The sequence below is a fragment of the Petaurus breviceps genome, unplaced genomic scaffold (assembly GCF_028583685.1).
Source record: "Petaurus breviceps papuanus isolate PSGF00001 unplaced genomic scaffold, PetGlider_PUasm1.0 131, whole genome shotgun sequence".
NCBI lineage: Eukaryota > Metazoa > Chordata > Mammalia > Diprotodontia > Petauridae > Petaurus > Petaurus breviceps.
This window is the reverse complement of record NW_027185674.1, coordinates 5,398,535-5,411,034: the sequence shown is the minus strand read 5'-3', so window position 1 is coordinate 5,411,034 and position 12,500 is coordinate 5,398,535. Positions and strand designations below refer to the sequence as shown.

The 12,500-nt window shown below is 47.9% G+C and overlaps 1 protein-coding gene across 1 annotated transcript in view; it reads right to left on the bottom strand.

The window, feature by feature from the left end:
- Positions 1 to 7,960, bottom strand: part of SKOR2 (SKI family transcriptional corepressor 2) — a 54,527-nt gene extending 46,567 nt beyond the window's left edge. Inside the window, exons 1-2 of the mRNA XM_069104851.1 lie at positions 7,915 to 7,960; positions 905 to 3,696 (exon numbers count right to left, since the gene is read on the bottom strand). Coding sequence (XP_068960952.1) covers positions 905 to 3,696; positions 7,915 to 7,960 — 2,838 coding nt within the window. The remainder of the gene's footprint in view (positions 1 to 904; positions 3,697 to 7,914) is intronic.
- Positions 7,961 to 12,500: the final 4,540 nt, after the last annotated feature.

The window sequence follows — 12,500 nt, the reverse complement described above, 5'->3', positions numbered from 1 at the left end:
ATGTATGTATGTTATCTTTAAAAGTTACTGCAGATCCATGATATTAAGTATATGCATATGCTATAGGTAGCATGTTAAGATGGTATCTATTTACTTGATCCATACTATATTAAGACAGATTTACTCCACCCAGAAGTTCTTGGAATTATGTACATGTACACTTGAGTGAACACTGAGTGCTAGTTGCCATTTGAGTTTAGTTTTGGCCTCAAACATAAAATAGCTTTTAAAGGTTCCACCAACTACTCCCATTTTAAAAGGAAGTAAAAATTCTTAAGTCATTATCTTATTATTTTTTTTTTTTGGTTACGTTTGGAGGAGAGGATGAGGTTGGTCTAGTAGAAAATGCTGTAAACAATGCTGTCTTCTGTTCATTGGGTACAATACCTTGCAGACATGTCCATTTTGGAAAGAGCTCTCATTTTGGAAGAATAGTTAAGAGAACTGTATTTGACTTTTGAGGTCAATGTGATTTAAAATCTCATTGTGTGGAAGGGGGTGGGTGGGCATGGTCCTTTGGAGGAGAAGGGGGATTAGTTTATTCAAATTACTTGAGTTTAGTCGCCCAGTTACTCTTTGGGGAACAATTGTTATCTGCTGGGGAGAGAGGGAGCTCTAGGATTAGAAGACAGACTGGGTCGATTAAGGGGTCTTTTCCAACTCCACAATCAACTAACTTAAATAAGGGAGGAATGGAAGTCCCAGGCCCTCAAAAGGCTTTGCGAAAAAAGATCAGAAACCACATCTTTATGGCAGGAAAGAAACCCTACCAAACACACTGAATATTTCATTTCTGTGGGGAAATCTGGTGATCCATCTTTCTTGCGCATATGTAACCGATTCAGCCTAAAGGTGCATTTAAATAATAATAATTAGCTTGAAGGAGCCTAAAGGGGATATTTACATCTTTGTAGGAGGGCTGCTCCTCCAGTGATGGATGGTGGACTGGGCTGCTGGGGCTGCTGCCTCCACTGCTGCTACTGCTGCCGCTCCCTCCTTTCTGAGTAGCAAGGGGAGGAGGAGGAGGAGGATGCAGGTCTGGATTGCTGTGGTCTCCTAGCTTCTCCTCCTCCTGCTGTAGCCGGGAGGTGTTAAGGACTAGGGGGAAAGAGCCAGCTGGCCGGTCCCGGCTGCCTCCCTTCTCTGTTAGCCCTCGGCCTTGGAGGTAACGGCTGCCTCCGGCTAAGGGGTCCCCAAGCATCACCCCTCCTCCTTCCTCGTCGCCCTCCTCCGGGTCTCGGCCTTCCTCTTCTTCGTCCTCCTCCTCCCCTTCAAGGGGCTTGTGGCCCTCCACGTCCACCTCCTGCTCCTCTTCTTCGTCATCTTCGTCCTCACTGCTGTCCTCACTGGGGTAGCTGCAGCTGGTGCCCCCAGGGGACAGGAGGCGGTGGTGGGGCTGAGGTGGGGGCGGTGGGGGCGGCGGAGGAGGGGGTGGTGGGGGCGGAGGTGGAGGCGGTGGGGCCGGATGGTGGCGCTCAGGCCCCGGCTCTTCGGGTTGCTGCAAGAGCAGCAATGGGGAGGGCGGCTGCGGGTGGTGATGGTGGTGGTGGTGGTGGTGGTGGTGATGCGGGTGGTGGTGATGGTGGTGGTGGTGGTGAGGCGGGTGTTGATGATGCTGCCCGCCCGCGCCGGCCGAGGCCCCATGAAGCTTGGCCAAGCTCTCCGAGTCGTCCTTGCCCCCAACTGGCCGGAAGGCGCTGGAGTGGTGGTACCCGCCACTGCTGCCGCTGCCTGCTCCCCCTCCAGCCTTACGTCCTCCTGGTCCTTCAAGAAGATGCGGATGGTGAGGCGCTGGCACTCTGGTGCCCCCAGTTCCTCCGCCCCCGCCAGCTCCTCCGGCCCCTTCAGCAGGAGGCGTGGAGCCGGCGCTGCAGTCTCCACTGCCCGAGGGCGACTCGAAGAGAGAGTCGCGAGTGCCGGCTCCCCCCGACGGCTGGGGCGGCTGCCCAGAGCTGGCGCCGTTAGTGGCCGTGGGTGGCTGTGGCTGCCCTGGAGCTGGAGGAGCTTCTGTGCTCGAGCCTCCGTTGCTACCACCTCCTCCCGTTCCTCCTCCCCCTCCTCCCCCTCCGCCACCGCCTGGTTCGGCCAAGTCCAGGAAGGCCTGGCGCAGCAAGGCCGGACTGTCACCCAGGGCGCAGCTGAGAGCGGTCGGGGGCTGGGGAGGGGGCTGTAGATAGGTGGGCACGGGGAGCCCTCCTGGGGTCCGGGGTGGCCAGAACATGCAGAAGGGTGGGTAGAAGGCATCCTTGCGACCCGCGGGCCAGAAAAGCCCAGATAGCCCTGCTTTCTGGGCCCCGCCGGCACCTCCGCCTGCCCCTCCTCCGCCTCCACCCAGGGCCTCAGCCGCGGCGGCCCCGTCCTCCTTCTTGTGACACAGGCCAAAGGCGGCAGCGGCGGGGAAGGTGTAGGGGTGTGGGAAGAGGCCCCCGCAGCCAGGAAACTTTTGCAGGACTCCCCCGAAGGAGCCTTTACTGGGCACAGGAATGACAGGATAGCTGCGGGGGCCTTTGCTGCCTCCCCCGGGTCCCCCGGCTCCTCCGGCCCCAACACCCCCTACTCCACCGCCTCCCGCTCCGCCTCCTCCTCCTCCTCCGGCCACGCCGACCCCGGCACTGCCAGCAGCGGCCGCGGCCGAGAGGCTGGCTGCCGCGGCCGAGAGGCTAGCTGCGGCCACCACGGCAGCCTCCTGCAAGGAGTCCTCGTCGTCGTCGAAGCGGGGCCGCTTGTGGTGTGAGTGCGGGCCCCCAGCCAGCTCCGCCAGGGGCGGCGGCGGGGGCGGCGGGGGCGGTGCCCCGAGCAGGTGTGGCCCCAGCAGCCCTCCGCCCCCAGCCACCGCGGCCGCCGCCGCCGCCGCGGCTGCCGCAGCCTTGACCGAGCTGAGAGGGTGGCAGGCGGGGTGCGATCCCGGCTGGGGCAGGGCCCTCTTGCGGCTGCCCCCATTGAACATGGCCTTGACGTCCTCCCAGGCGAAGACCAGCTCGTCCTGAGGGCTCTTATCTGTGAGCTTGAGATGGCGTCTCCAGGAGTTGAAGTTGGCGGCGTCGGGCTGCGTGTACTTGGCCTCTGGCGTCCGATGAGAGTGGAAGATGAACTTGTTGGGCGAGAAGTACATGTTGCAATAGCTGCATTTGATGCATTTGGCCCGAGAGCTGTTGTAGCGCGCCGGGATGAAGCTTCCCCTGCAGCCCCAGGCACACTCATGGGATACGTCGAAAGCAAAGTTATCTGGCAGCTTAGGCGGCCGGTTTTCCCCCAGGAAGGACTTGCAGAGGCGCTCTGCTTCCCTTTTGGTGATCATACCGCATCGTCGAGAGGAGATGGGCATGGCTCCTGCCCGGCGCAGAATCTCCAATTGCACCGGAGTGCATTGCACACAAGTGATGCCCAGGGCCACCCGCCGGTTATGGATCTCGTTATAGCTGAAGTTCTTCAGTAGAGTGTTCGAGATCTGGGCCAAGCATAGCCTCTCCTGACCGTCAATCACCAATGACACTATGGGGATCCCGTAGAGAATTACTTGGCCCACCTGGTTGGGCTTCATGCTGGCGTGGCCTGGCCGAGGCTGGCTCAGGGGATCAGGCTGGTAGGCACTGGATGGGGAAGCCAGCAGGATGTCATTGGGTCCTGGAAGCGGACTTGTAGCCATCTCTTCAACCGTAGGCCCTCGAATGGACTCCCCTTGGTCTTGCTTGTAGACTGGAAAATAAAGGAGACGATAGCATTGATCTTAGGGCATTTTAGTTTAAAACGAGTTGTTAGTTGAGAAAATTGTGATCACTTCCTGTCGGGAAGAGCTGGGATAGGATAATACTTTACTATACTAGCGTGCTTCAAGAACTCCCTCATTAAAAAAAGAAGGCATTATAAAGCAAGGATTATTTTTCTCTGTGTGTTTTTCTTCCCTTTTCCCAAAAACTCAATCAAAACAGCCAGGAGGAAAGGTTTCTAAAAAAATTTTTTAAATGCCCTGAAGACTCCTTTCCCCCTGAGTTTTAAGACCCCCCTCAAAATAAACTGATCATGAAAGCTAGGACTTGCAGATAACATATACAGCTGATAGCAACTTTAGTTGGAAAATTGGCACCTGCCCATAGAAAATTTAAGGAAAATACTACTAATTTCCTGCAAATGGATTAATTTTGGTGGAAGAAACAAGTGAGGCTATAGTTCATGTGATTAGCTTGGAGAAATTAATAATCTAGGAAAACAGTTCAATAAAGCATAACAATATCAGGCTTATGGAGTATCCTTGTTGAAAGCTTGAGGGGCAGCAATTAAAAAAAAACTTATTTAAAGTGTGGGAAAATTGAATAAACTATGTTTGACTAAAAACAATTCATTTAACATTAATTTTGCTTTCATATTCTCCTCCCCTCCCCCAATTCAGTTACCAACCACTATTTGCTCATCAGGGCAATTCTGGTTTCTCTCTTCCTAAAGGCCAAGTAGGTTTAAATGAAATAAATCGAGTTCAAATAGGTAATCACCTAAAAAGGTTTCCCTCCAACTTCCACAGCAATTATCAAGCAAAATAAAGCCATATGTGTCAATACCCGATTTTTTTTCCCCCCACAGCTGGGAGACTAAGCTCAGGTTTAAGTGGGGTATGTATATTTTTCATACTGAATGACTGTACAATGCAAAAGGGCAAACACTGATTTAGTACAGACCGTCTTCTGAAAACACTCTTGCGGTCACTATAAACCTATAAAGAAAGTGAATCTTGGCGTACCTGGGGTACTTGGAATCTTCGAGAAAATTCCAAGTGCCATCTCAGGTTAGCTGAATACCAAAAAGTGTAGGAACTAAATATATTTTAAAAAGCAAGGGAAAGAAATCTTTGTGATTGAGATGAGGTTTTGTTTGTTGAGTTCATTACAGAAGGAAAAAGACAATGAACCACAAAACGTTTTTCTTGGAGCAAAACGCTGTTCCCACCGTTACTTGTTTTCGGCAATACCCAATGCGAGGGGCTCGGCGAGACCACTGTTTGATAAAGTAGCTATCGCGTTTGTTCCCTCTATTTAGACCTTTCACGGCTCCCTTTCCCGTTCCCTTCCCGCAGTGGTGTTCAGACCCTTCCCCTTGGCTTTCCATGTGATCTTGACTCTTTTGCCACATTGCCTACTTCACTCTCAGCTTTCATTATGCTCCGTGGCCTTCAGGATAGTGGAACAGACCTAGACATGTTCAAACGAGACAGGAACATAGCTTGTCACTTCGCATGGATCAGAGACAATATTTCCAGTGGACAGGTAGTTAAATGGCAATTCAAGACACCGCTATGCCTGGGCCCCGGCAGAGCCAGCTCAACTTTCGCCAAATAGCCCTTCAATGAGCAGCTGGTTCTCAAATAAGATTCTTATTATCTTAATACGATCCTGGGATAACGTGAAACTACTATTCCCAACAATATGAACGTCAAGTACATCTCCGGGAAGTGAAACTACACACGTTTGATTGTAGCTGCATGATATGAAGACACGAGAACCGTTAACATCAATAGACAGGGAAAAAAGAGTCAATGCCTCTCACGCATCGCTTTCGACTTCTACCCCAAACTCAAGAACTACTGAGGAAGTAGAGAAGCTAAGAAGAGATAGGTTAAAATAGGGGCTGGGGGGTGGGGAGGGAAGCTCCTGGGGGGGGGAAAAAGTTAGTTGAAACTACGAAAGGTAGGTACCTAGCTTCCCCATTCCCTGAGTAATACAAGCTCCAACTCTTCCTCGGTTCTCCTAGTGAACTAGAACAGCCCCAAGCTCCCCTCTCCAATCTCCTCAAGGAAACCTAACTCCTGGTGACCTGAAATAATTAACCTAGACCTGTCTGTCCCGCAAGCGCAGTGACCGCGGTGAAATAATTACCTCCTAAATACTAGTTTTCTTTACGCGTGTGTCCTCCTGACCATCTTCCAGGAGGACTCAGAGGGGAAGCATCAAAGCATGTCCTCAAATCAGGCAGGCTGGAGTCTTGCAGGGTTTCCAGTCATATCCAGGCACTCCTCTGCGTTAATGGTACTATAACCCTAGCAGGGTGGAGAATGGCGGTTGTAAATTGTGAGCCAGATCAGTCCCTTTTACCAGATAATCTATGGGTGCGCGCGGAGCCGAAGCAGAGCCCCAGGTTGAGCGTTGCCTGAAAGCGCCTTTCTCTTGTCTCTGAACTCGTGTCGGACCGAGGGGACGCCACCCAGCGGGCAGGGTGACGTCACCGGCTCCCTGACACTCCACATTAAAGGGCTGGCATGTTACAGGGAGAGAAAGAGAGCGCGAGAGAGTCTGGGTGGATGGAGAACGCGCGGGCGAGGGGTGGGGGAGAGGAGAGGGAGGTGTCCTTTCTCAGCAAGCACGAAAGCAAACACCTAACCAACCTCCAGTAATAACTACCTCACCCCAAAAGGAAAAGCCTGAATGGTGCTTAAACTGAAGAGCTGAATTGGGGATGGGAAACTTTACTGTTCTCTTGGATCTAGGAGAGCTGGGTCTAGGAAGCCCCCATCCTGTCGCATCGAAGCTTCCAGTGTAGCTGTAACTAGCTCTGCCATCCTCTTTCCCCCCAAGTTCCACTCCCTCCTCCCCGCCACACTCACAGGAGTCATGAATGAATCTTTCAGTGCTTCACCGAAGCCCATAGCCTAACTCTGTTCCTTAGCAAATGACAAAGCATGCCTGTCTAGAAACACAAACTGTACTGAGCTTGGTCTACCTTACTGGAAACAGTGAAAAAGAAAAAAAAAAAGGGCTATAGGTTCCTAAATACTTTGCAACATCTTGAATTTTGGGGAAAAAAATCAAGCCTGACACTTCCTACCTGTTAAATACGTAGTGTATTTAAAACAACACTATTAAAGGACTATCTCCCATACTTTCAAAACAGTCTCCTTTACTAAGGTGTGAAGTCCAGTGCGAACACTTAAGATTGTACATGTCACCACTTCTAGAATAGAAATAACCACTGATTCTGTGCCATATTCAAAATTACCTCAAGCCCCCAGCCACGGAACAACGGAACATGAGGGCAGAAGGGAGGCCAAAGTGGCAACTGAAAGAAGCAGTTCCCCAAACCAAGATATATCGCTTGCGCAAATGGCAAGTTATCCTTGGGAAAAAAAAAAATCCACAGGAATCACGTACAAATATTCCTTGGAGAAAATTTTTTAAAAAGCAGGGTTAGAGAGAATTTTAAACAATGTGCGTCGTGTAGCAAACTAAGTAACATTCCAGGATATTAGTCAGTTGTCAATATATTGCTTCTTAATTGACCAGCTGTTCGGAGTAAATATTACATACTGGCTACTTTATCAGGAAAGGAACAAGATACATGTTCGGGGAACATTGGCCAGTGGATATTTCACTGCAGAGAAAACCACTGGATTTTTTCGTCTAATATGTTTCAAAAACTGGAAAATGCTATTTGATGGGAAAGGCAGTGGGTTGGATGTTAAAACTATTAGCCTTATTACGATGTAAACCAAAGGCAAAGTCGACAAAACCATAAGAGAACTTACAAATCAACCCGCACCGGACTAATTTGTCCTATTGACAGTAAAACCAATAGGTAAATACCGGGATAAACGTGTGAAACCTCACACTTCTTAGAAGGTCAATAAAACCAAAGGGAATTCTTGGTTCGAAGGAGAAATGGATTGTAGCATCTTGTTGCCTCAGTTAGGGGCATTTAAAACAAAAAGTCCAGAGGAGGCTTGGTTTCGAAGCAGGCAATTGCCGTATTTGTTTGTGTGAGGAAAGTTTCAGAAGGCTAAAATCATTTCTCATATCCGAGTTCTCAAAGTCCTCACCACAACAAATTAAGATCGCCCTAAGGAGGTGTAGAGTTTAAAATCAACCCCCTCCCCCCACCAATAAATAAAAAGGAAAACCCATCCCCCCAAATCTAAAAAGCTTAATAACTCACGCTTCATTCCTGTATATCCCATTTGCCAAAAAAGTGCCATTGTCATTCACACACAGCCCTTCCTTCTCCGTGATCCAGGTTACTGGCTCCTCAGAAGGTTTCTAGAGCACGTCCTGATACTTCCTTCCCTCCTTTCCCCACCCCCCTCTTCTCTGGTCTGTGACTTTCCAAGAAGGGAGGCCCCTAGCTCATCTAATGTTCTTATCTCCTAGACACTGGCGATCTGCTCCTGATAGGAAGAAAGCTTAAGCCTGACGAAAAGGATGTCTGGGAACGGGGCGAATTGCACAACCGAAATGGGGAGAAATGAGAAGCACTTTCACTTCTGTTTCATACCACAGGGAAATACCCCAGCACTGCAGGTGCTCTGTGAGTCGCAGTGCCTTTGACCTGCCACACAGTTGCAAATGCTTCTGGTAGCAGCAGGTTCACTGCTTCCTTCCTAGAATCCTTTCTGATTGTAATGTGTCATTTTAACGAAAGAAAACAGCCCCATCCTCTTTAAAACATCGTCATCTACAACAACAGCAACAACAACAGTGAGATGTGAACTAAAAACGTTTCCCTTCAATTCCTCACAACTCGGTTATCAAGACCTAGACATTCACTCATCACAGATACTGAGTTACTTGCAATCCCCTCAAGTTACAGGAGGCTGTTAAGCACACAAAGAAGTGGAGAAGAAGGATTTTCCTATTAAAAAAGTATGTTGATATTTTATGGAAAATAAGAACGTACCATTCAAAATAGGAGTAAAATCCTTTCCTACAAATAATGGGGGGGGGGAAGGGGGAAGAGGGGTGAAGTAGAGCTCCAACTTTAATGAAAGTGTCTGTGGTGTTTAATTGGTTTAGCCTAGATGAAGTAAACCGAGATTCTTTATCAGACATCAGTCTTTTATGAAGATTATTCTCTCTTTCCCCACTGCTCCTCCCCCTTCCATCTTTCCTTTCAATATAGGATACTGGACTGCAGAATATGAATGTACTTGTAGAAGTTGAATGTACAACCAACTTAGAAGCAATGATGTGTCTTTTCCTTTTCCATCCCAACAGCCAGCCAAATAGTCAATAATCAGTGTTCTTGATGTTGTCCTCTGATCCAGCTAGGGACGGGCATTTTGCAGGTGTTCTGTCTCTCGGTCCCCTCTGAACTCGCCTGACTTAAGAGACCTGTGCTGTCTGGGAAGCGGCAGGTCGGTGACATTTTAATCAATGCTTTCCTATCCTAGCTGACGTGCATTTTACACTTCGGGACTCTCCTCCGCCAGCTAATTGATTCAAATTGTTTTATTGGTTAAACTGGTGTCACCCGTTCGCATGATCTATCACCGCTCCGCGGAAAACATTTCCTTCCTTATCTCCGTTCCGAGCGGCTGCGGTTTACCCAGGCCAGGACCAGGTGAGGGAGCCTAAGAACCAGACCCAAAGGAAAACCACAAACCAAATTACAACTCACTTTCACCCGCCCCTTTCTGAACTCCGAAGGGTGACAAACTCAGCACAGACATTACCGGGCTCCTTGGAAACCTGGGCTAGCACTCTGGTCTAATGTTTCTAGTTGCCTCCTCAACTAGATGAAGCTAACACAGACTCAGATCTCTCTCTGGCCTCTGAACACTGACCAGGGGAATCTTCTCCTTGGGCTATCCTCTGGGGACTATAACCTACTAAGCTGCCTGAAACCCTGGAGTCCAAAGGCCGCAGGGAGCTAACCGTGGTCCTGATACAGTTCCCAGCCCTCGAGGCGTAGCCGACCCTGACAGCCGTCAAAGCTCAACAGAAGGTATGGGGCCTGCAGCCCGCCCAGCAGGAGACCTCGCAAAGGCTCTCGGTTCAGAGCCCTTGTTTGCTTCTTAGGCTTCAAAATCAGGGAAGGGGACGATCCAAAACTGTGGCTCCTTCCTTCTACACTGCTTGTCGGATCATTAATGCCTGAGGAATGCATCCCCTTCTTCCCACTGCTTTTGCATCGACAAGCGGGAAAGATAAATGCTCCGACACAAGTTAATGTCATAGATTCTGGTCAGCAGAAATATCCTTGAATATCCAGATACTTCCTCAGTTCCCTAACCACGAGCATTGGGGCTTTAGTCCCAGTTAAGGTCCAGGTTTAAAATTTTCTTCAAATAAATATAAAAAATTGATAAATCTACATTCAATTCCTTTTATGCAAATGATATTTTTGGGGTGATGCTGAGAAGGTGGAATGGTGCTTACACAGAAATATTATTTATCATGTCTACTCTTGTCACCTCTATTTCTATATTGGGATAGAAGGTAATATATGAAAGTACATCTCTTGTAAACTCTAAGTAAAGGGAAATTCAGTCTCTGAGGACCTAGGACCTTAGCCCAGAAGTGACTGTGAGAGAAGTAGCTTCCTCTAAGAATGGAGATAGAATGTTAAAAGAGAGGTGGGGTAAGATGATTGAATCTTACCATGGCCTCCAAGTAAGCAAATGAGTACATGAATCCATCTTCCTTTTGAGAAATATCGAATTTCCTGGAAGGGGTAAAAACTTCTTACTACTTAATCAGAAGATTTTCCCATCTCTTTCCCTAAGACTTTGTTCCTGCTGCAAAAAAAGTCTCTTTTAGATTGTGAAGGCTCTGGGTGAAGATCCTGATAAATATCTGTAGAGTGCCTTTTCTTTGCTCTTGCCAATTCATAGTAAAATTGACTGGCAAAATTGCTGATAATGAAGGATAGTAGCTAAATCAGTGATAATTATGTGGCACACATTTAGTTCCCATTTGCACACCTGGACCATTAATTTCCCAAGGCCCTTTCTTCTATCAGTCCTGTCAGGTGGGAAGTCTTTAGCTCTCCTGCTGCTGCACTGGTCCAAGTTACACTAGGAAGAGTCCCAGACTGGGAGACTGGGACCTTGGCAGTCACCAATGTCACTAAAGAATTGAAGAAAGTCTCTGAAAGTTTTGTGCTTTCTTCCACCTCATTGACTCTTCACTAAAATCTCTTTACATGAATTCTGTTTTTTTCTAGAACTTTTTCTAGGATCAAACCAGAATGTAAAGAAGACCTCAGGCTAGAAGGCTAAACTAGCAACCTGGGAAAGTTTGCAAATGCAAAAGGCCTTCTCCTAGTCATCTTCTAGCTTCTTTTGGAAAGGAATCATAGATCAAAACCACAGGCAAGATCAATATTGGTCCCAGAGCACTTCTCCAGGACATTAAGAAAAGCAACACCTTTGCATGTCCTTCCTTCTTTCCCTACCACTCCTTACTTGAAAATGCATAACTTCCTTTCATGAAGATAAAGCCTCATTGCAAAGAAAACTTGTGCCATAGTAAGTCAGTGAGAAAGAGCCTAAAGGAAGTGGCTTCTGGGATCCTAAGGTCAGGGTGTTAGCAGACATTTTACAAGTGGATTTCACATTTATGTTAGGAGGTCCATTGTTCTATGCTGATCCTATAAAAATCTATAATACAGTCGATGTGTGTATGTACATGAGAGTACATGCATGTGAGTGTAGCCAGGTTGACATATAATAAACAGTAAATACACATGCATTGTGAACTCTGATGCATGTTCGGTAAATGCTAGTTTGAGATGATCAAATGTACACACTCAGGGATTACACATGCACACACGGAATTCATACATATGTGATAGATACACGAACACATGCTGAATAAATTCAAATAGAACATGAACAGAAACCCACAAAGTCTGCCGAATAAATACACCAATGTCTTTTGCTCTCTATGTATGTATGCATGCATACACACAGAAAAGGAAAAGCGAACCCACCCCCAACCCTCCCCCCTACTTTGAAGGGGGGGCATTTGAAATGGAGGTGGTCCCATCTGGAAAACCCCAGAGCTCATTTAGATCACATCACTTCAGGCTTTTGTCTCTGCTCCTGAATAACCTAGGCAGACACAACAAAAGGACAGGCATCTACATGGAGTTTTCATTGGCAAAGACACATCTAAAAGATGCAGCTATAATAATGAATAACGAGGCAAGACGCTCTTCTCTTTCGATTGCTGCTCTTAAAGAAGGGAGATGAGAAAGAGAGAGGGGAGAGGGAAAGGGAGAGCTTGGGCTAAGAAAAAGAGATTGTAGGACACAACCAGTATGAGTATTCCTGAAGATTGCTGCCAGAGGGTCCCCAGTTGCAACAAGACTCCAGCTATTGCTAACAAGAGTAAATGAGAGGATTTTAAAAAAAAAAGCTCTTTTCTTTGAGGCATACATTTACATTGGCTTAAGGAGCAAGTGAGACTAAGGAAAGAGATATAAGGTGTGGAACTGTCTCAGTGCTTGAATACAAGATAATAATCACAGAGGGAGTGAAGAAGAGGGGTTGAAGATCTTCTGTTGATATGTCATGAGAGAGAAAATGACATGGATCCAAATTCAACATCTATCTAGTAGACATGGACATTGGTACAAGCACCATTTGATTTGATTTCCCAGTGAAAAGAACCCTTTCCCTTCCTCAGTCTCTGTCTCTGTCCCTGCCTGCACCTCTCTCTCTCTCTCTCTCTCTCTCTCTCTCTCTCTCTCTCTCTCTCTCTCTCTCTCTCTCTCTCTCTCTCTCTCTCTCTCTCTCTCTC